At 41.4% G+C, this 22,167-nt stretch overlaps 1 protein-coding gene across 2 annotated transcripts in view; it reads right to left on the bottom strand.

Annotated features, from left to right (window-relative positions):
* Positions 1-276: 276 nt before the first annotated feature.
* Positions 277-22,167, bottom strand: part of ATRX (ATRX chromatin remodeler) — a 115,805-nt gene continuing 93,914 nt past the window's right edge. For both annotated transcript variants that reach the window (XM_073641015.1, XM_073641016.1), the window contains exons 31-36: positions 21,281-21,475; positions 9,049-9,198; positions 6,402-6,536; positions 6,040-6,135; positions 5,831-5,959; positions 277-3,349 (exon numbers count right to left, since the gene is read on the bottom strand). In XM_073641015.1, the coding sequence (XP_073497116.1) occupies positions 3,074-3,349; positions 5,831-5,959; positions 6,040-6,135; positions 6,402-6,536; positions 9,049-9,198; positions 21,281-21,475 (981 nt within the window). In that variant the 3' untranslated portion in view covers positions 277-3,073. The remainder of the gene's footprint in view (positions 3,350-5,830; positions 5,960-6,039; positions 6,136-6,401; positions 6,537-9,048; positions 9,199-21,280; positions 21,476-22,167) is intronic.

Raw genomic sequence — 22,167 nt, 5'->3', positions numbered from 1 at the left:
CCTCTGGTCCTTTGTATGGACTTTGGAAGAAATAAATCATGTGCTAGTCCTTTGTACTGACCACACATATATACACATATAAAATGAGATCTCCTCTGAGATGTCTTTTTTTCTAAAGTTAAACAAGCTCAACTTTTCCAACCTCTCATCATATGGGAAACCTTCCATCCCTTGTAATAAACTCGTTTCACATCTTTGAACCGACTAACTTCTGAATAGCCTTTGTAAAATGTTGTGTAAAAAAAAAAAAATCCAATACAACAGTCAAAGCCTGGAAACGGTTTTGGTCACTTTATTAAATGAGATATTAAATATATTTTTTTTAAAGTTTCAACTACTAAACAGCACTTTCAATGGTGAAAACACATAGGATATTTTCATTTTAAATGCTCGCTCATAAAAACACAATTTCAGTCCTTCAGTATTTTACAAACAGAAAAAAAAAATAAAGAAGAAAAACTGCGCTGTTGGAATTATTAACTTCTGTAGTACTTCTACAGTACTTAATATCGAAATCAAATAGCAGGGAAATAAAGAAAATCTATTTCAACAGCTGTATGATTTCAGCAGCCAAAGCTGATCAGATGGACCGAAACTACTATACAACTGAGACATACATGTACAAGATCACAAATACCAACGCTTTACATCCAAAGTAACAGCATCAAAAGTGTGGAGAATTTAGCAGGCAAAACTGTAATACAAGCAACTCTGTTTTAACTGTGCTTAAAGGTAATGCAGCTAGTTAAAACACCAAGAACATAAAAATAATGAGCCTTCTGTGTCTTTAAGGTTTAGACAAGTCTCTGAATATTGGTTAAAGCTTGATGCTCTACTTAGTACAGACAGTATATGCAACTAATGTGTCTACTGAAACTGGTGTGGGTGGTCCGCGATGTACGTCCTCTTCACAAGACTTGCTCTGTAACTCCAGGGACGCTGCTGATCTACCAAGACGTAATTGTGAACTTAAAAGTAAAAAGCCGCTACTTCAAAAGGCAAATATGCTATTTGCTTTAATAATGAACAACTGGATTTTCTTTTTTTTACATTTAGGTTAAAAAAAAAAAAAAAAACTTATTACAAGACATTTAAAGCAATTAGAAAGCATGTACATTTTTCTTAAACATTTTACTCATTTGACAGATCTTGTACTTAATTCCGCTTTGACTTTCACTACTTATATGCAAAACTAATGAAACATTTAAATAACAAAAATGTAGAAAGTGTTGTAAAACTGTCTTGGGTTTGCTTGTTTGTTTTTATCATAGTGGCTACAATTTTGCTGCTCCCCTACATAGTGAATAGAGCCTACTCGAGAGCTCAATCACAATCCAAAGGTCTATGCAGTGTGATTTCTGAGTCTATTGTATGCTAGTCAAAAGAACAAGCATTTTTATTTTCCCATGAAAAAAAAATGTGGTCTTCACTTTAACAGCAAGTGGTAGGCAAAGTGTAAATGGTTTCACTTGTTCCAGTGCAGCCATGGCTTGTGAGTCCATTTTCAATGACTGGCCATGGAACACTAACAACTAATGGAGAAATGTGCAGAGATCCCACAAAATTTGGGAAGGGCTTTTGAGTTAAAACTTCAATACAAAACTAGGAAAAAAAAAAAAGTTGCAATTTGCATACAATGGGCTGCAATTAAACAGCAGTAAAGGCTTGGTGCCAAATTGTACAGTCCTTGGTATGGTGAAAAGAAAGCTGTTCTCCATCAATGAACAGGAATCAATGCCATTCAGTGACATAAGCAGTAAAATCATTCTTCATCTGTGGCTTCAGTACAGATTGCATATGTCTGGTCTTTAGTACAATGGCTTACTTCCTCCAAGCTGTACAGGACGAAACCACAGGTAAGGTGGCTCCTGAACACATTGCGAAAACTGCACTAATGGCAAGAAAAGGAGCGTGATCCAAGGTCCCGAATTATGCGTCTTCCCTCACTCACACATTCAAAGAAAAATCATTTTTGAAAAAAAGATTTTTAGTAGGAAATGAATATGTATTCATACTTCCAATCGGTGCAGATACTCCAAAATAATAATTAAATGTCTATACATTGGTAGGGCTAATCCATAGCCACAATTTATGGTTATACTTAGGTGGTGGTTTTTGTCTTAAGGATTATAGGCTGAAACGAAGGTACGCACCTTAAATGTGCTAAAAAAAAAAAAAAAATACAAGGACTAATTGCTGTGCAAATTCAACAGACTGAAAACATTAGATAATTCTAACACTTTGTGGCGCAGTACAAGGGCAGAAAAAGAACAAATATGTTTAATGTAAACACCTATTATTTAGTATAGCACTATGGGAGGAAAAAATAAAACAAAACTATATTTACAAAGGCACCGGGATGCTGATACAACCATAAAAACGTATAGCAATGCATGACGGACAACAGGAGCCTTAACATGAACAAAGTGTCTAGATGTTTTTGCCATTAGGCAACAAGTCTTTTTAAGCCTCGAAATCTTTAAAGTCAAAAATACATTTACCCCCATCGGATCATTTAGGGGCATTGGATGCCTGTTCCTGCTACGCTGCTGAGCTACATCTTGCATGATGTGGCTGATCATCATGGAATATGTAGTTCAGCAATAACAGCAGTACTGATGGGATGTCCATATTAGGTCTAAAAACAGTAATTTATTTAGAAAACTAGCCCATAAGCCGCTTTCTACAATACCATAGAAATGTCTACAGTACCGCAGAGCTGCATACAGAGTGCACTGGCTGAGAGAGAGAATGAGGTCTTGCTAGGATGTCTGCTTTGGAGTGACTGCCGCCAAGCTGTGCCACTGGTGTGGTTACAAAAGGCATGTTTTCACTGAAAACAGGTCTCTTCTGCACCCGCTTAGTCAAAAAAAAAAATTATGTCCCCTGTGGGCTTTTCAACTGCAAAGCTTAATTTCGGTACATTTTCGGCATTCAGAAAGGGAACAAACCCAACGCTTTCATGCGTGATGTTTTCTACAGTATGTCAAGCCTTAAATTCCTAGACAAAATGGGGAAAATAAAAAAAGGTCTCATATTTAAACAATCCAGTAGAGGTCTTAGTGCAATATCATCACATCTTTTTTGCTTGTGAAGGTCCAGGATTTTTGCTTCTGCTGGGAGTTGGTGCTCTCTGCATTTGGAGGTTCTGCATACCGGCCTGATACATTCCTCGCAGGTCTATTTGTGGATAGCTAGCCGTGTTCATGAGCATGTTTGGCGACTTCTGCATCATCATACGATTCAATACCGCCTGCTGCTGGAAGGCGAGCTGTTGTTGCTGCTGTTGCTGGTTATACTGCTGCTGTAATCTTCTTCCCATCAGTATTCGCTGGACGCAGCTAATTAGCTGTCGGGAGAAACAACAATTAACTCTTAAGGCCCCGTCACACTAAGCAAGATCGCTGCTGAGTCACAAGTTTTGTGATGCAACAGCGACCTCAGCAGCGATCTCGCTACGTTTGACACTTCGCAGTGACCAGGCCCCTGCTGTGAGGTCGCTGGTCGTGTAGGAATGGTCTGGACATTTCTTTGATCGTTGAGGCCCCGCTGGGTAGCATGTATCAGTGTGTTTGACACCTTACCAACGACCTTGTTGACGACTCAGACACAGAAACACATAGGCGTGCATCGTTATACAGATAGTTACGGGTCGCTGCATCGCTGCTGCGTCTTGGGAAGATCTGACTGTTTGACATCTCACCAGCGACCACATAGCGACGCAGCAACGATCCCTGACAGGTCGTATCGTTGTTGGGATCGTTGTAGCGTCGCTTACGGGGCCTTTAAGATGGCTGGCTCTGCGTCCCTTATAGGGCACCTTCCCATGTCTGACCTTTATAAATCCAAGTAGTCTGCTAGCAGCTGAGACTCCTACCAATCTTGATAAACCTGAAACCAATGACTTGAAACCACCAGCATTTTAGACCATTATGTATGAGAAATTATATAACTAACAAAATTGCAGGTATACAGAAAAACATCTGATGGCAGATTTCCAACTAATGTCTATACCTCACTAATCTTCCACATGACGGTGCTCTCTCCTCCTTTTTGCTGCCACTTTCATACAAATAGCTGACAGACATGTCAAACATTTTATCTAAACACATTTATGGCTTACAGGTGCAATGTAACCACAGAATATTAAAGAAAGTGCTAAAGTGCTACAGTCACCTTTTCATGCATATAGGCCCAACTGATCACATTCATTTAAGGGGTTGTCTACTTCTCAGACACCCCCTTCTCAATCGGCATGTTTGTCCTCAGTAAAATAATAACACTTATGCTCACTTCCAACAATGTTAGCATGGTATCTCCTGGGGATTGTGTGACATTTTGTCACGGGAGCACTGCAGCCAATCAGCAATGGCTTAATTCTCCCCGCCTTTGCACAAATCACATACATGCGGAGGAAACGAGTGCTCCTGCTCTCCCACTTCCTCCAGATGTATTGGATTTGTCAGATGAAGGGGAGAGTGAAGCCAGCGCTGATTGGTTGAAGGGCTCCCATGACATAATGTCACACAATCCCCAGGAGAGACCATGACGACACTGGAGGAGAGTATAGGTGTTATTATTTTACTGGGGATTAAACAAGCGGATTGAGAAGGAGTTGTCCGAGTAGTGGACAACCCCTTTAATGGTCTATAAAGGACAAACTAAAAGATACTTCTCTGGGTCACTTTTCAATAGATTTTACAAGCCGGTCTTGTAGACATGGGTAACAGGGAATCTGTATAGGATATCTCCACTACTTGTATAGCAATGCAAAATCTGAGTCATATCAAGGGGACATTGTATGATTATTAGTCACATCTATATCAATATGCTAATTGCCTCTTCAGAGAGGAAGAGGACTTAAACTCTATAGCGCCACCTGTTGGAAGCCGCAATCCTACAAGCCACTATCGACCCTTTAACGAACCTTGCAATATGACTTAGGATAAAAGCCTATATAAATATGCACTCACGACAAATTTTACAGTTGGATATGGATTTTTAATTGGCAAACCCACTGTCCCCATCGGTGAAAAAGGTGGTATAAAAGTTGACATCAATAAATTTTAAGTTACATCAATTTGGTGTAACTCAGGGAGAATCTGGTTAACAGATACATTTCCCTGAACGGAATAACATGGTGTTTTATTCTTACATATCCAGCAGGAGAGAAAGCTTTCCACTATAAAATCAATTAGTAAGGAACATCCCCACCAGATGCAAGAGCCATTAAACTTATCACCATCACTAACAGGTTGGCATCCAGAGGGCATTTCCTACACATACTAACACTCAGTCGCAAGGCTTCATGTAGAAAAAGACTCTTGCAGGCTGGGGAAAACCAAACCCACATTCGTCACAGTGAGGACATTAAAAGTCAATGTGACTGGAAAAGGGGGCGATGTAACATGCACAAGTTAAAAATTCCAACCAATGCCAAATGAGCCTAAAAATATTAATGGTAGAGCTCAATTTGGAGCAGGAATGCCGTGGAGGTGTCCAGCATCTTGTAGAAGCCAGAACATTCCAGAGCAATGTGTTCCCCAAATAACTTGGAAACTAGTAACTGGAAGGATTTTTTAATTGTGTGAAGCCGGTCACTGGAAATAAGTCCAGGAAACACTTGCATGAAAGATTCAAAAGGGATTCCGCAGGAAGGATAAAGTTGTATTTTGTTGGAAAGGTATCAAAAAGTTCACATAACAAGTGTCAGAAATGTAACCCTTCAAATACCAAGTAGGCCAGAAATTACTGTACACATTCTATACCCCACATTATACCTGCTCACAATTGCCATACTTTCTGAACAAGATACAAGTGAAATACTCACCATTTGCTGCTTGGCCAAAACATCATTGTATATGGCTTCCCGTCTTTTAATTTCCAGCTCTTGGCTGGATTGTCTGCTTAGAGACAAAGACTGGACCTGGGCTTCTAACAAGTTTGGATTTTCCTTCCACTGGGGAAAAAAAATACATACAGATTGTAAGAAGGGTTCAGAATACTTATGAAATAAAGACCACAATCAAAGTCACTTACCACTGTAGCAATAATATCTTCCAGAGGCTGAATCCTCGCAGATGCTATGCTATTTGTAGCCTCGACCACTTTCTCTCGGCCTTGGTTAATAAGATCCTTGAGAAAAGATAAGAGGTAAATGACAAATAGAACATTGCTTTGTTGGTAGAGGTGGATTAGATGTATAAAGCAAGACGTAAGCACTACGCTGTATCGTGTAACGGTTACATAGAAAGGAGACGCTCAGGATGAGAAGTGGTTATATGTAAACAGATGGGGAGCACATAATGGTACCAGTACGGCTTCCAACCAGCGCAAGGCTTCTAGGTACATTACACCCTATGGCTCTGAATGCCTAGGACCGGTCAGATGACATTACTCACCTCCAGTTGAGGATTAGTCAGTGAAGACAATGCTCCTAAGTTTAAGGGCATGTAAGGCGACTGAGCAGCACTGAAATTGATTTGAGAGTAATTGACCCCAGCTGCAGCGGCCGTGTTGAAACGACTGGTCAAACCCTTAAAAGAAAAAAAACAAAGCATTGTCTTTAGTTCGCCATATTTATTACATTAGAGCAGAAGTGACAGCACAATGGTTATAGTACTAAAAAAATAACCTCTTATTTTGCATATGAATTTTGTAAAGCATACTAAAAGATTTTAGTCAAACAGTCTTTCTGGGAAAAGAATATTGGTGACCCATCTGTAAGAAAACGTACAGCGATAAACTGCACCAAATGTAAATTTACAGCACATTTTACCCAAAATCCACTGTAGAAATATAAACCATAAACTGACTGCAAATGTCAAATCTGAATTTTTTCTGCAGTGTATACATTTCATTAAAATCTCATCTAAAATACTGTCAGTGTAATAATATGCATCTGATCCATGTGAACAAACCATGAGCTAAATTATAGCAAATGAATAAAACGTCAGTGGTGAGGCCAGAATCACCGAGAATTGTGTACACTTTAGTTTTATAAAAAAAATGATAAAAAACACACTGACTATGGCATACAAGCGAGGGGCATTTATATATATTTTTCTAAAATGAACCCCCGTATTGCCAAAAACTTATCAAAGGTCATTGATTAGGAAAAAACTTTTTAAATCTAACAAAATTGTATTTATTTAAAAACTTATATTTAACAGTTAACGAGATTATCTACCACTTAGACAACCTCGTCTTAAATGCTATGTTCCCCAACATTAAATAAAAATACCCTATACTCACCTCCACTACTGGCGCCGGGTCTCCCAAGGCTCGCACGACATGGTTATGCAGCCAATCAGTGCTTGCACTCTTATTTCTTTCGGATGTCCAGGGTTTGTCCAATGGAAGAGTACAGCAGCTTAATAGGGGCTACAGATTTTCTGCAGGACTCGCATAGCATAACCATGTCACATGAACCTCAGGAGATCTGGCATGAACATTGCAGGGACGGCGTCGGTAGAGGAGGTGAGTGTAGGGCATTTTTAATTTACATTGGGGAATAGAGTATTTAAGAAGAGCTTGTCTAAATAGTGGACAAGCCCTTCAACTAAAGCATATATGGTACGGTACATGCACTTTAGTCCAGTATGACATGCAAAACAGCATGTGGCCAACATTTATTATTCAGCTTACATCAGATTTGAATAAAATTGCATTTTAAAAATTGGATTTAAAATTAAAAAGAAATCTGTCATTAGTCTTCTCTCTCCACAAAAGAAAACTAGACAAAATCTATGAACGTGTTTTTAGACTTTTGTCCAAGGCAGAGGCCAACAAAAGAGTAACTTAGAAAATTAACAACTGTTCACAGCACAGAAAAAAAGGATTATAAATGGATCAGGGACTCCGGCCCTTTAATGCATTATGTGAAATGGTCACCAAGTATACGCTTACATTTTTTTTGGGGGGGTGCAAGGCATGGCACTATTAATAACTGCGGACCAGTGTGTGCAAAATGAAGATTGCTGAAAGCAATGACTCGAGATCTAACTAGAATTACAGATAAAGTGTTCTATAAAGTAACACATGCAACAGCATCTTAAAACTCACACAACTTCAGAATAAGAAAGTGTGATTAAACTATGACCTATGCACTACATATACTTCTAAACTAATACTGGAGATGCTGAGGTAAGTAGACACTGCTGCCCACCCTGTCTTTCTGGTCTAATACTGGAGGTACCAGGGGTGCTGAAGTAAGAAGAGGCTGCTCACACTGCTGTCCACCCTGTCTTTCTGATCCAATAGTGGAGATACTAGGGGTGCTGAGTTAAAAGGAGGCTGCTCACACTGCTGTCCACCTGCTTTAATACTGGTGATACCAGGATTGCTGAGATAAGAAGAGACTGCTCCCTCTGCTCTCCATCTGCTTTAATACTGGAAATACTAGAAGTGCTGAGGTAAGAAGAGGCTGCTCACACTGCTGTCCACCATGTCTTTCAGGTCTAATGCTGGAGATACTAGGAGACAAGAGGTAAGAGGAGGCTGCTTACATTGCTGTCCACCATGTCTTTCTGGTCTAATAGTGGACATACCAGGGGCACTCAGGTAAGAGGAGGCTGCTCACACTGTTATCCACCTACTTTAATACTGGAGATACCAGGAATGCTGAGGCAAGAAGAGACTGCTCTCCAATTGATTTAATACTGGAGATACTAGAAGTGCTGAGGTAAGAATAGGCTGCTCACACTGCTGTCTACCCTGTCTATCTGATCTAATACAGGAGACATCAGAGGTGCTGAGGTAAGAAGAGGCCATTCACACTGCTGTCTAAACATTCCAGGACAGCTTACTGTCAGTGTAACAAGGTGGTGGGCATTTTAATTCTATAGTGATTACCTTCCTATCCAAAATTATTGAGATTTTCTAACAGAATTTAGTAATATTTTTAAAATGTTATTTTAGTTTGTTTTTTTTCTATTCCCCGAAGACCCCTTTAAAAGAGATGTGTCCCAATACTTCTGTTTATATAAGTGTGCATTCAATTATGAGCCTTGTAATCCTCTACACATTATCATCAGCATCTGGACTCGCCTTCTTCTCAGCTTCATACTCATCCCATGCTGCCTTTCTTTCCTCCTCGGTCAGAGCTTCTTCCTCTTTGTGATCCAGCAGAGAATCATGCTCATGGTAAGTCACAATCTGTTCCTTACGGATCTGTAGTAACTCTGCAAGAACAGTATCCTGAGGAAAAGAGAGACATCGTGTAAACTTGTGTCTAATGACAATGGCTTAGTTCTCTCTGCTGGACTGATCAGCAGCAGCAGAGAGCAAGTGGAAGGCCCGCACTTGTTAGACCCGGCTGGTTACCCAGTTCCATCATAATAAATCAAAAGTGTGCATTACATATTAAGTCCTATCAGTTGTATAATGTCACAATAGTTGGCTGTTAAAGATGGAATATGTGAAACATTGAATGCTACAGAAAAATATGCAACAAACTGGGAGTCTGATCGTTTTCTGCACTTTTTTCTTTGTTCTCCAATCTGACATACGGAATGGTCTATTTAGTATGTGCTTTTCTATATATTCCTTCAGACTAAGGTAAAAACAAATGGTCAGCAACTGGCAGGACTTGTGTGGAAACTTTATGGAAGGAATGCAGATTACTTTCCTGTAGTCAGAATGTGGCTATGTCATGGATTAAGAATCGTTCTCACTTTTAAGGGCCATGTCTGCACTAATATATTTTTGCTGTTTTCCAACAAAAGTAGATGTTTCAGTGTTTTTTGGACCACCCATAAAAACATCCGAGACAAACACTTGGCAACATAAAATGCCAAAATACTTTATAACTACTTCTGGAGTCGTATGATATCCACTGTCCCAGCCCAGAACAATACATGTATCACGCAGGACAAGCTTATTACAATAGACCTGGATGTTGCCAACTAACTGTCAGTACATTGCGGCCGCTGTAACATTCTGCTGGACTAGAACCAAACATCCTACTGATCACCTTATGGCCGCTCTCAGAATGCCACAAAGCAATTCTTACACTTAGTGCTTACTCACACAGTTCACATTGCACAATCCTGGACCATAAAGTTTAAACCATGGTTCACATCAGGTAAAAAGACCTAATATTACACTCCTATAGAAGGGGGGAAAAAAGATCTAGAATGTGTGTACATTCTGGAGATAACCCCATATGTTCTGTTGCTGAAGTGGATGTATTGGGAAGACCACAGCTGCTTTGGCTTCCTGTCCAGAAAGCTCAGGAAAACAATCTCATGCTGCTTAGTAAGTATAAACCCAAATTATAAACTGGGGTAATGCTATCAGCTTCTCAGATCTGCATTACACAACACCGTCTTGGCGGGAACAACCTTTAGGGAAAAAAATATATATAAAGCTAATATTTCAAAGCTGCATTTTTATTACATTTCTTGGATTGGTGATAAACTGCCAATTTACAATTATAAAACCTGTCATATATAATCTGCCAGCACTAGTGAAGAGAGCCAGACTTGGCACGCTCGCTTTTAACTCCTTTGTTCACTTAATGGCAATAATTGTACTTCAGAGACCAATGTTCTGGCCACTATCCAATTGTTGCTCATATTACGTATTTACAGTGATCATTTAAAAAGGGACCCAAAAAAATAGACGTCTAGTTCCAGGGACATCACATACAAGTGGGTTTCAAATGGTTTTCCTGCGCTGCTGGTACACCACGTGGAGAGAACAATTCAGGAATCCATAGTTTCCATTAAGGATTTTATTTCTGTTTGTCACACTGTTAAAATTAACGCGTTTCAAAGTCTTACTGACTTCTTTATCAGGATATGATTATTATTTGTTATATTCATATCCTGATGAAGTCAATAAGACTTTGAAACGTGTTAATTTTAACAGTGTGACAAACAGAAATAAAATCCTTAATGGAAACTCTGGATTCCTGAATTGTTCTCTCCACGTGGTGTACCAGCAGCGCAGGAAGACCATTTGAAACCCACTTATCTTTTTCCTTTGGTCCTTTGATCTGCAGTGTGCAGCGGCTGGTATGAGCATTCATAAGGCTGCAGGAGACAACCTGTAAAGGTGAGGTTAAAACCTTCCTTATCGACACTGGTTTTATCAATTAAAGGGGTTTTCCGGCACTTTTAAAAAAAATGGCAGTGTATTTTAATGATACATACAAGCTTCTTTCTAATTACATTGCACTGCTGGGGCGTGGCCTAGCACTATGTGAGCAGACTGCTTTCAGGACTCCTCCGCTGTAATCCTGATTTTATCCGGTTAGAAGTACCTCCAGAGTACAGATACCGCCCCATACTAGTGGCAGAAGATCGCAGGAACCGGCCCTGACATGCGGTGTAACTGAGGACTGCGACAATGGTGAGAAGAAGGCAGAGGTACGTGGGAGCAGGGAGCCAGGTCCATGATGGCGCCGACAGTGCGGAGGCAGTGGCGAAATCCGGTGCAGCTAATGCAGCATACACAAAGTGGCTCGAAATTGCTGCTAAACTTGAAAGATTTGCGTGGGTGGACGGAGCAGCACAGGGGGTGGCCAAAGTGGATGAGACTGGGGAGAAACTGGATGGAGAAGATCTGTAGGACTCTGCAGTACAGGAGGGGCCAGAGGGAGAGAAGAGACGACAGGAGCAGGAAAGCATGATGCAGGAGACTCCTGAGGAGCCTGTAGTAGGGAAGCCCACAATGAGGGACATGTATGATCTGGTTAAGTTTTGCAAAACTGCATTAACTACCCTTCGGCTATGTGCCCACGATGCAGAAATGCTCCGGATTTTTCCTGAGCGTTTCTGCATCTCCCTGGCAGAAAAAAAACGCATGTGGATTGTACATCCGGATTGTACATGCGTTTTTCCTGCCAGGGACATACGGAAGTGAAGAGTTCTTCACTTGCATTTCTGCATGCGGGTTGACAAGCGCTTTCCAAGCGATTTTAGCATCACTTGGACAGTGCTTGTCAACTTGGTCACACTATATAAATCCATGCAACCGGCATGGATTTATACAGTGTGACCGTAAAAGAATGGTAAAAAATAAATATATACTTACCCTCTGATGGCCCCCGGTTTCCTGCTTCCCTCCGTTCTCCCTTGCCGGCAGCGGTACACTGAAGGACCTGCCGACATCAACGTCATGTGACCAGTCACATGACTATGACGTCACCGCAGGTCCTTCAGTCCATCGCTAGCTGCAGGCATGAAAGGACGAGTGCAGCGGGAGCCATCAGAAGGTAAATATAATCTTTATTTTTTATTTTATTCTTTTTTTCACAGTTTCTATGGTACCCGTGTCCGGAGGAGAGTCTCCTCTCCTCTAGACCTGGGTACCATCCGAACATTGAACACATGTATTCCGCATGTACTTATCTAGTGAAGCGGAATCCATGCGTTCTAATGTAAGTCAATGGCGGCGAAATCGCAGCACTTCTGCAAAATAATTGGTAATCCTGCGTTTTTTTCCGCAATGATAATCCGCAGCGGAAATTTCCGCAGCATGTGCACAGCACATGCGGATTATCATTGGGGAACATGGCAGGCCTACCACCATGTGTTTAAGCGTTTCTGCAGCGTTTTTGCCGCTGCGGAAACGCTTAAAAAACGCATCGTGGGCACACAGCCTTACGAAGAGTGGATGGTATAAAGGAGGTAATGATCAATATGAAGGCAACCATTAAAGCTGATACCAGAGTGGGGCTGGTGGAAGAAAGAGTGAGCACACTGGAGGACCAGCTCTCTAAGCTGCAGAAGTCCCATACTCAATGCCTGCAGCGGTGTGCCATTCTGGCTGATAAAAATGACGATTTAGAAAACCGCTCCAGGAGGAACAATTTGCGGCTGGTGGGTATACCTGGAAAGGCAGAAGGGACTGATCCTGCAGCATTTGTTGAGGACTGGCTCCGCAATAAAATTGGCGCTAACAATCTGACCAAACTGTTTGCAGTGGATAGAGCACTTCCATGAGGCCCCTCCCTCCAGGTTCCTCCCCCCGTACCATCCTGGCCAGGATTCTTAACTATAGTGATAGAGACATTATCCTATGGATGACAAGATAAGGCTAAGGATATGAGTATTAATGGCCAAACAGTGTCCATATACCCCGACTACTCGGCTGAGGTTCAGAAGCAAACAATGCGGTATGGTGGGGTGAAGAAAAGGTTGAGAGATATGGAACTGGCATACTCTACTTTGTATCCTGCTAAGCTCAGGGTTGTGGCCCTGGGCTCTGTTCTTCATTTTTTCCCAACTCCAGAGGAGGCCACCAAATGGCTGGACTTGAACGAGAAAAAGATCAGAGCTGGTAAAGGAAGGGAGAAGTGAGAAGATGCGCTGAGAGACTTGGCGGGCCGTATACTTGTGAAGGAGGAAAGATGGATGATGCTGTTATATAGACACTTTTTGTTCCTGTGTTCTAGTTATCATGGACAATGGAGGGACTGCAGATGATAGCACATAAGCGGAGGAGAAATGGAGGGATTGAAAGTAATTCACGGTTTTGAGATAACGTTTGTAAGTTTGCTAGGTATGGAGTCACCCACTCTCTGGTTTAGAGGGGAGAAACACATTGGAAGTCTTTGCTAACAGTTTGTTATGTTCAACAACAGTGGGGAGGGACGGTGGAGGCCCTTCAGGCTATAGGTTGGTTCTAGGGGTTCTTGGGAGAAGTATTGTCCTCTACGGGATTGGGAATGGATACGTATAGGAAAATATGGTGGGTGATCAGATTAAAATTCTTAATTGGAATGTGAGGGGATTGTCTGATGGAACACGAAGAGTGGTGATAATGGACTATATTAGGAAGGAGGGGCCGGATGTGATATGCCTTCAAGAGACACACATGATTAAGGAGAAAGTGGAGGTGTTGAAGAGAAGATGGATCGGCAGGGCATATCACTCCACGTACGCCTCATATTGGTGGGAGCGTCCACACCCTTTGAGGAAATTGAAAGCCATATCGACAGTGAAGGCCAATACATTTTTGTAATCTGTAAAATTTATGAACAATTGTTATGTATAGTGGCCATGTACATACCACCTCCGTACTTGGGGAAGCAGATCCAGGAGGTGATACAGTTGTACAAAAGGGATATGGGACTACCGTTATTAATTATTGCCGATTTTAATAATGTGATGGATGAGGGATGGGATAGGCATAAACAGGGAATAGGAAAAGGTGGCCGGAAATTGACATCATTTGGGAAGCATGTGAAAGAGCTTGGAATGGTAGACCTGTGGAGGGTAAGGAATGAGGATGTGGTGTGTTACTCCTGCTACTCATGGATCTCTCACGCGAACTGATTTGGCGCTGGGTAATGAATTGTTGACACAATTGATTTGTGGAGTGGAATATCTCCCGAGAGTGTTCTCGGACCATAAACCTCCGGAGCTGCTTATTATAAAGACGGGAGGGATCTAGACAGGGGTGTGGGTGGAGGCTTCATCCACTATGGCTGGAACATATTAATATGGAAGCAATAAAGGGGGAGTTAGACGAATATTGGCAGATCAATGAAGGTAGTGCTAATAGGCGAGTGGTGTGGAATGCCATGAAGGCATATTTGAGGGGTCTTCTGTTTCAAGAAATTTCTAGATGCAAGTCTAAAACTAGATCGGAAGACAGGGCAGTGATGGAGGCTTTAGAAAGGGCGGAAAGGGAACTGATAGTGAACCCATCAGTGGAGAGTCAGAACAGGCTCAAGGAAGCTCAGAAGGGAGTCAACGAACTATATATAAAGAGAGTAGAGAGGAAAAGAGCTTTCCAGAAGATACAATTCTATGATAAAGGTGAAAGGGTGGGGCATTTGCTATCAGTAGTGGCGGCAGCACAGAGGGAATCCTCATTTGTATACAAGCTGAAGAAGGAAGAGAGGACGGAGGTGGTGGACATGGAGGAAATACTGAAAAATTTTAAGACGGTTTTATGAGCAGCTATATTCTTCTGAATCAGGAGCCTCATCAGCAGAGATGGAAGGGTTTCTTGGGGCGGCAGGACTTTTTTTTTTTTAAAGTACTAGACAACCCCTTTAAAGCCCTATTTTGAGATCTCGTTTCCTTCCAGCTTTTTTACAATGGTATGTCCCTGGAACTGGCAGCCATCTTCATGGCTGATACACAGATGGTAAAATATCAATGGCTCCTCTACCTCCAGCACTTCTACAGAATACTTGGTGGGAACCTCATGGTGACACAAATGAATTATCTCCTACATCATCTCTATAGTAGCAGCCAGGCAATGAGCCATACACACTTGGTTGCTCATAGGCTAAAGCCTCCTATAGGCATTAGACTAATGTCTGACGCACCCACCAATCTAATGGGTATGGGGGCACCGGCCACCTGAATGACGGAGGAGATGTTGATTGGGCATGTCCGATTTCGGATCGCTTTGTTCTCCCACTGATAAGCTGCCGGCAGAGATGTCTGTCGGTGGGTATCTCAGAACACAGGAGCCATGGACTGACAGTCATCTTATGTGTATGGGGGGCCTTAAGTTACAGGGTCACAATAAAATATTAACATTCTGTCCTCCGGCTATACATATGCTGTCCATCTATATTATGCATTGTGTAAAGAGTAGATATACAATCAGATGCATTAAAATAGACTTACATTTATAATCACCTGTATATCATCCAAATCTGATATTTCCTAACTGAGTGCAGCCACTAACAGGAGAACACTCTACAGCCCTTCCTGAGCCTTCCACACACTGCTGTAATTAGGAGGTAGGAAGAGTCGGTATGAAGCGGCCTTCCAACAAATCAAAGTTCCTGAACACAATTAAACTTGAGTATAGGGAAATTTTCTTTGTTGGCTGGAGGTACATTTCAATATAGAAACTGGTAGTCAAATAGCATTGATAAACGCTCACATTATCCGTCTATCTATATTACAAAATGTTTGCCATCCCCATATAACAAATGTCAGACTGTCACCACCGCAATTCCCAGACGTGTGGCATAGAAATTTGTCAGGCTTATCAGTCATAGGAAGAACATACCATGATAAAAAAAAAATAAAAAAAAGGAGGTAGCCTGAATGAAGAACAAAGCAGCCATTGCTATGGGGCGTATGGTACAGTCAATAAAAAATATAAATAATTTATACGAAGGTGAAATGCATTAATCTGAAGTCCTGATTCTTTTCCTTTTCAGTGATCATAACCATTTAACTGGAATATCGTCTCTTTAGGGTATCAGTCACAGTAAGCTGTAATTATAATGGTTAGGATATTTACACTAGTATGAGACATAAGGTACAGTACATTCTTTTAAGCAATATGATGGCTAGAATATGAATAACCTCAGGCAAATAATTGCCAGTCACTACGGAACTGAGCAGCAATTTCAATGTATCCCAGGCTATACCACATTTGCTCCAACTGCTCAAAAGTATATCAAAAACTAAGTCCAGGTGCAAAACATGAAATAAAAGAAAACAAAGTATCAAAGCAGAGGATGAGAGTAACACATAGCAGAGAAATTATATGATGAAAGCTTGAAAATGTAACACTTGTCACAACGAAACCTGCATGTAAGGGAAAATTATACCTTTCATCACCCAGCAAAAATTTCAATAGGTAAAAAAAAAAAAAAGTTTCAAAGCTTAAATACACGATAAACTCAGGTTCTTCATAAAACTTGCAGTACTGCTTGTTCCTGCGTCAAATCATATATGCTCACACAAACAGACGGCGCCATGCTCCTCCCGATACGCACGTTCAATATTAACACCAAGGCAAAGCTAGGAAGGCCAGTCACCATTGGTGGTACTGGTCCCGTAATGGAAAGTACACTAAAGAGAATATGAAGAAAAACACACAGTACTACGTGCATGTAATGGAGTTACAAAGGACAATTGTACACAAATCAGATATCCATGTACTACATAGACGTTTACAATAATTTGGGGCAGGTGACCCCAATGATGAAAGCTCAGTCCTGAGGTATGCAGGGGGTCTACTCAAACTGAGCAGTTCCCAATACAAGATTAATGTAGCAACATCAAGCGGCCCCTAAAATGTCAACAGCTGCAAGGTCATTGTTGGTGGTCTGTGCCCAAACTGATTCATTCATATATCAGGAACTGGAGGAAGAGTTCAGCAGCATTACCAGCTAAGAGGTTAAAATAGCCTATTGTTTACCTCGCTAAACCTTATCCTGCTAGCCTAAATCTGATCTCCAAGGTAAGGCATCCCATCAATCTCTCTGTGAAAAGGGACGTGTTTCTAGTCTGAGGTTACGGCCATTATTCCTCTGTGCAAGTCATCTAATATTCAAGTCAAGCTTCAGTTCACACTAGGTTCTCTGGCATTCTTTGTCTGTGGGAAAGATCCATGTTGGATAAGTGTGTGCTTGAAGGAAGGGGAGGAGGGTAATAGCGCAGGGTAGCGGGTTACCTTTCAAAGAACTTCTGAAGTGAAAAGGAAAGAATTACTCTTGGAATATGCTCAGCAGACGTCTAGTAGCCCGCTCTACTCCTGCAGTAGGCTGTTTTTCTCCAGGTTTTCATATCCCTTTTTTGGCTGGACACACATAAAAGCACTTGGTATTTATTTTAATACACAAGTCCCTAAAAGTCACGTCTGGAGGAGACCTGCTCATGCTGTTCTAATAAAACTTACCAAAACGATGCCAAGACTCTCTGCAATATCTTCTCCTCTGAATCAGGGGTGAAGGAGCTGCAGAGGTCACAACATCGCTGCCCATCCCTGTACTCTGGTAATGCGCCAACAAGTCAAATGACATCATTTCTTTTATGTGGACAGCCCGGCGATGCCAATGTACACAAGACTGTGCTCAGCAAAACATTACACCATTTATAGTAGAGATTGTGATCAGTTTCCAGACTTGTGATGTAAAAATAGTAGGACTGTAATAGTAAAGACTGTTACATTATGCTAAAAGAACAGAAACGTCAAAAACTTCAAACTGAACGTTACAAAACGTTGGCTCAACTCACACAGGGCCGCGCAGCCATCAGACTGACCTCTAGCTCAGCTGTGGGACTTATTAAATACGTTTCCAAGCAAAAGCTAGGGGGCGATCCTCAGATATGAAGCACTCCGACCCTGTATTTACTACACTATTCCTACATAAAAGGGGACTCGCTTCCGTCATTAAGCCTAATAAATACAGACATTAGTGGTAGGCAAAATGGAGAAATATTGAGTGGTGGCCGGGCATGTGCACAATGTTCTCCATACAACTCTAAGGGATACATGAAAATAGCCAAGCAGGCCGAACATGCTCCCGGTCCTGCACTAACATTTGGTAGAGATCCCACAGTGGTCACATATTACAGGAAAATTCAAGGCTGAAGGCAGTAGAGTGAAGAGATATTTAGCAGACAGGCCGTATGTAAATCTGAATCAAACAGTCTTGATGGTTTAATTATCACGTATCTGGTATTCTCTCAGCCCAAATGCTTACAAGGAGTCCGTCACCCCCGCTGAACTAATCAGACCTTCATATAGGGAACTTAGCCCCTATAAAAATCATGCAGTATAGTAGATTTTAGTAAATAGTTTTAGAGAAAAACAGTTTCATTACATATGTAAATGATGAGTCTTCAGTGCACCCTTGGAGTGGGCAACAAGGGCTCGGTGCACCTTTCCACCCCCTCAATTACAACACAAACCCTGCCCCCCTAGTGATGATCGGCAGCGCCCTCACTGGAGCCCTGTACATACTGACACTGGAGTGCCTGTATACAGAATGAGTGCGTGCAGGCGCAGAGTCCTCATCCCCCCTAGTACTGCTCGCTACACGCAGGAATATAAAGCCGCAGCGGCCAATGTTGGCAGGAAAGGGATGTGAACATGTACAATGTCTGTGTGTGCGTTCTCCTCTCCCTCCTGTCAGCATTGTCCGCCGCTGCTGTACACAGGGGAGGGCGATGAGAACTCTCCTCCTGCACACATTGCTCGGCCGCTCCAGGGTCAGCATGTGCAGGGGCTGGGGAGTTATATCAGGCAATCACCATAAGAGAGGGGCTGAGTATTGTAATGGAGGGTGTGGAAAGATGCCACAACACCTTGGTCATGCCAAGGGTGCGCCGAAACCCCATCATTTACTTATGTAATCAAACTGTTTTCTAAACACATTGACTAAATTCTAAAGTACCAGTATGATTTGTTATAGGGGCTTCGCCCCCTATATGAAGATATAGAAGTTCAATTTCAGCTTTTTCAGCAAGATATGTGAAAATTCCACATTTAAGAGAGAGAAGCCACCGCCATTACCACCATTGAAAATAATTATTGGACGAAAATTATTGGACATTATGAAATCCAACATACCCACTTCTTTCCCATACACATATATACCAGATGGTAAGCTGGTCTCACCAAAATTGGCTAGTTCAGCTATCATTTGTTTAGTAATGGGTGGTTGTCTGAACAGTCGGGTCTGGGTCCTGCTCTGCCCCATCTATTTTCTCATTTACTGACACAAAGTGAGGAATTACAGGAGTTAGGGACAGTCCGGTTGGGTGCACCTTGTCGCGGTTAGATGGCTTTTACAGTTTTTTGATCAAAGCAGTGTGAACTATGTACCCCTTGTTATTTAAATGTACTCTTTCCATTTACTGACTAGAAGGTATTTGCTCATTTTGTTTCTATTTTAAGTTTTGTCTGTTAAGTGCCCAGAGTGTGAATGTGTTGATCAGGTAAGAAGAAATCCAGCTTCATTTAATTAAAATCTCCCAAATCTTTATTAGATCCATTTTAACAAACAGTGGTAAAGACAGACTATAGCGTGCACTGGGTGGAAAAGGAAGTGCAAATTAAGTCAACTGGACGCGTTTCGAACGGTATCCCCCTTCTTAGACTCAGTTTGAACTACTGGAAAAGGATAGGGAGAGATATACGTGTGCACATAATTATGGAAATTATTTGCATAGATCATTAGGTTTATGACCGTAATGGAGAAATATAAAAAAACAACAATATAGCTCATAAAAGCATATCAGAAAAGCAAGCGAAGGTCGCTGTCATTAGTAATGGAACATTATTTCTTTATTGAGATTGAGCCCGGATGGAACACGTGTCTTTAATAAATAAATCCAATAGGCTTCCCTATAGCGTAAAAATCTCTCTCTATTGCCTTCTCTAACCTATCTGGGAACATGTTCAATGGCATAAACCCTGCAATGAGGGGTCTCTCTGTCATGTACATTGACAAAATGTTTAGAAAGATTAGAGAGGTTACGATTGGAGTGTTGAATTATGTCGTGTAGATGCTCCCAGATTCATGTTCGAAACGCGTCCAGTTGACTTAATTTGCACTTCCTTTGCCACCCAGTGCACGCTATAGTCTGTCTTTACCACTGTTTGTTAAAATGGATCTAATAAAGATTGAGATTTTAATTAAATGAAGCTGGATTTCTTCTTACCTGATCATTGCAAGTCACGTCTGGCAGAGACGCAATTCCGTGCTTCATCCCATGGACTTCATCGTGCCGCGTAAAGGGTGAGCTGAATATCCATTTTTTCAGTGTGAATGTGTACCTACAATCAACATGTAATCTGGCGCATTTTTGGGGGTTTTGCATTTGTTTAGTATGTATGGCCACAAAGAAGAGCAGATAAGTTACATGTCTACGAAGCACAGATAATTCCACAAAGGAACCAGAAAAATGTTACTCTGCGGGTACATTGAAAAGGCTGCAGCATAAGCTCAAAAGTGGAACAAGGATTTATAAAGACACTCAACAGTTTATGGAGAATTGCACTGTAAGTATAGTTTCCCTTTTAGTTGGAAATGAAGGCTGATAGAATTCTTGCATAAAATTGCTTGAAATGTCACAACTCGTAGTTGCATAAAAATGTTGCGACTTGGCATTTTATGCAAGTCCTGCCTGGACAACCGATTATTTTTTGGAAAGTGGGTGGAGCGTCGGGAGGAGGTTGCATGGATGACTTTGTCCAGCAAATTCATTATAACTTATGGCACAAAAAAAAGTAAATCACAGAAATATACTCCCTGGCGCACATTTTCACATTGGGGCACAGCTGCACGCACCAATGATTCTGGCATATCTTACTGCAGCACCCTGTTTATCAAGACTAGTGTACAGAACCCCAGTCTTTAAGAATCAGGGTTTATGTCCATACACCACAAATATGCACACAAAAAACAGCCTAAAGAGAAATCTTCTTCCGGCCACTGTAAATGTGCTCAGGATGAAGATGCACCTGTAGCATGACGCTGACAAATGGTTTCTTAGATGTAGAACTGTACAATAGTATGACTATAGTATGGCCTCTAAACAATATAGATTGATCGTCTCACCTTTGGCAGCTTTGGAATCTCTCTCTTCTTCTTCTTTTCTGAGTTAGGGTCATCTATGAGATCTGGCTCAAAAGCGTAAAGCTCTGCGAGCTCATTCATGGTAAAGTGACGCTCTATCTGCTGCTGGTCGATTACTCTGTAGGAGAGCGACTGTTTAGTGACCTGTCGATCATAGATTTTTTCTTCCATTGTACCCTGAAAATGCAAGAAATAATTTTGCTTGAAGAACCAAATTGAATATTCACTTTAAACCCTTAAATATGCTACCTAAACAGTAAGTAGACAAGGCATATAAGTTATGCTGCTTGTCTACCAATATTCTATGTACTAGGGTAAATGACAATTGTAACCTTTTCAGATGCTCCACGGCTAAGTTTACACATTTTTTGTGCAGGTTACTCACACATTGCAGTTTTTTAAAAACCCTATGGCATGTTGCAGTTGTGATTGCACTGTTTATATCTCTTCCTGAAGCCCTCTACATGTACATCTCTGTCCACAATTCATTTACCCTTTCTGTTAGTATGTATACTACGAATGGAGAGTTGCAATATATTCCAGGGACTGCACGTGTACAAACAGCATTCCCCAGAGGGGGCATCTACTCATATAGACTGCCCCTCTGACTGATGAACAGGGGTTGTTGAAGCAAAACAATTAAAATTTTTACTTTCCCAGAAATAGCGCCACTCAGGTCTTTGAGTGGTGTCTAAGGCTATGTGCCCACGATGCAGAAATGAAGCAGAAAATTTCTGCAGCATTTCTGCATCTCCCTGGCAGAAAAAACGCATGCAGATTGTGCATGCGGATTGTACATGTGTTTTTCCTGCAGAATACATGCGGATCCACATGCGTTAACGCATGTGTTTCCGCATGCAGACTGACAA

Source organism: Phyllobates terribilis, unplaced genomic scaffold (genome assembly GCF_046119375.1).
Source record: "Phyllobates terribilis strain yellow unplaced genomic scaffold, ASM4611937v1 Scaffold_7__3_contigs__length_470593459, whole genome shotgun sequence".
Lineage (NCBI taxonomy): Eukaryota > Metazoa > Chordata > Amphibia > Anura > Dendrobatidae > Phyllobates > Phyllobates terribilis.
Note: the sequence above shows the minus strand (reverse complement) of the source record. Positions and strands in the feature narration are given on the sequence as shown.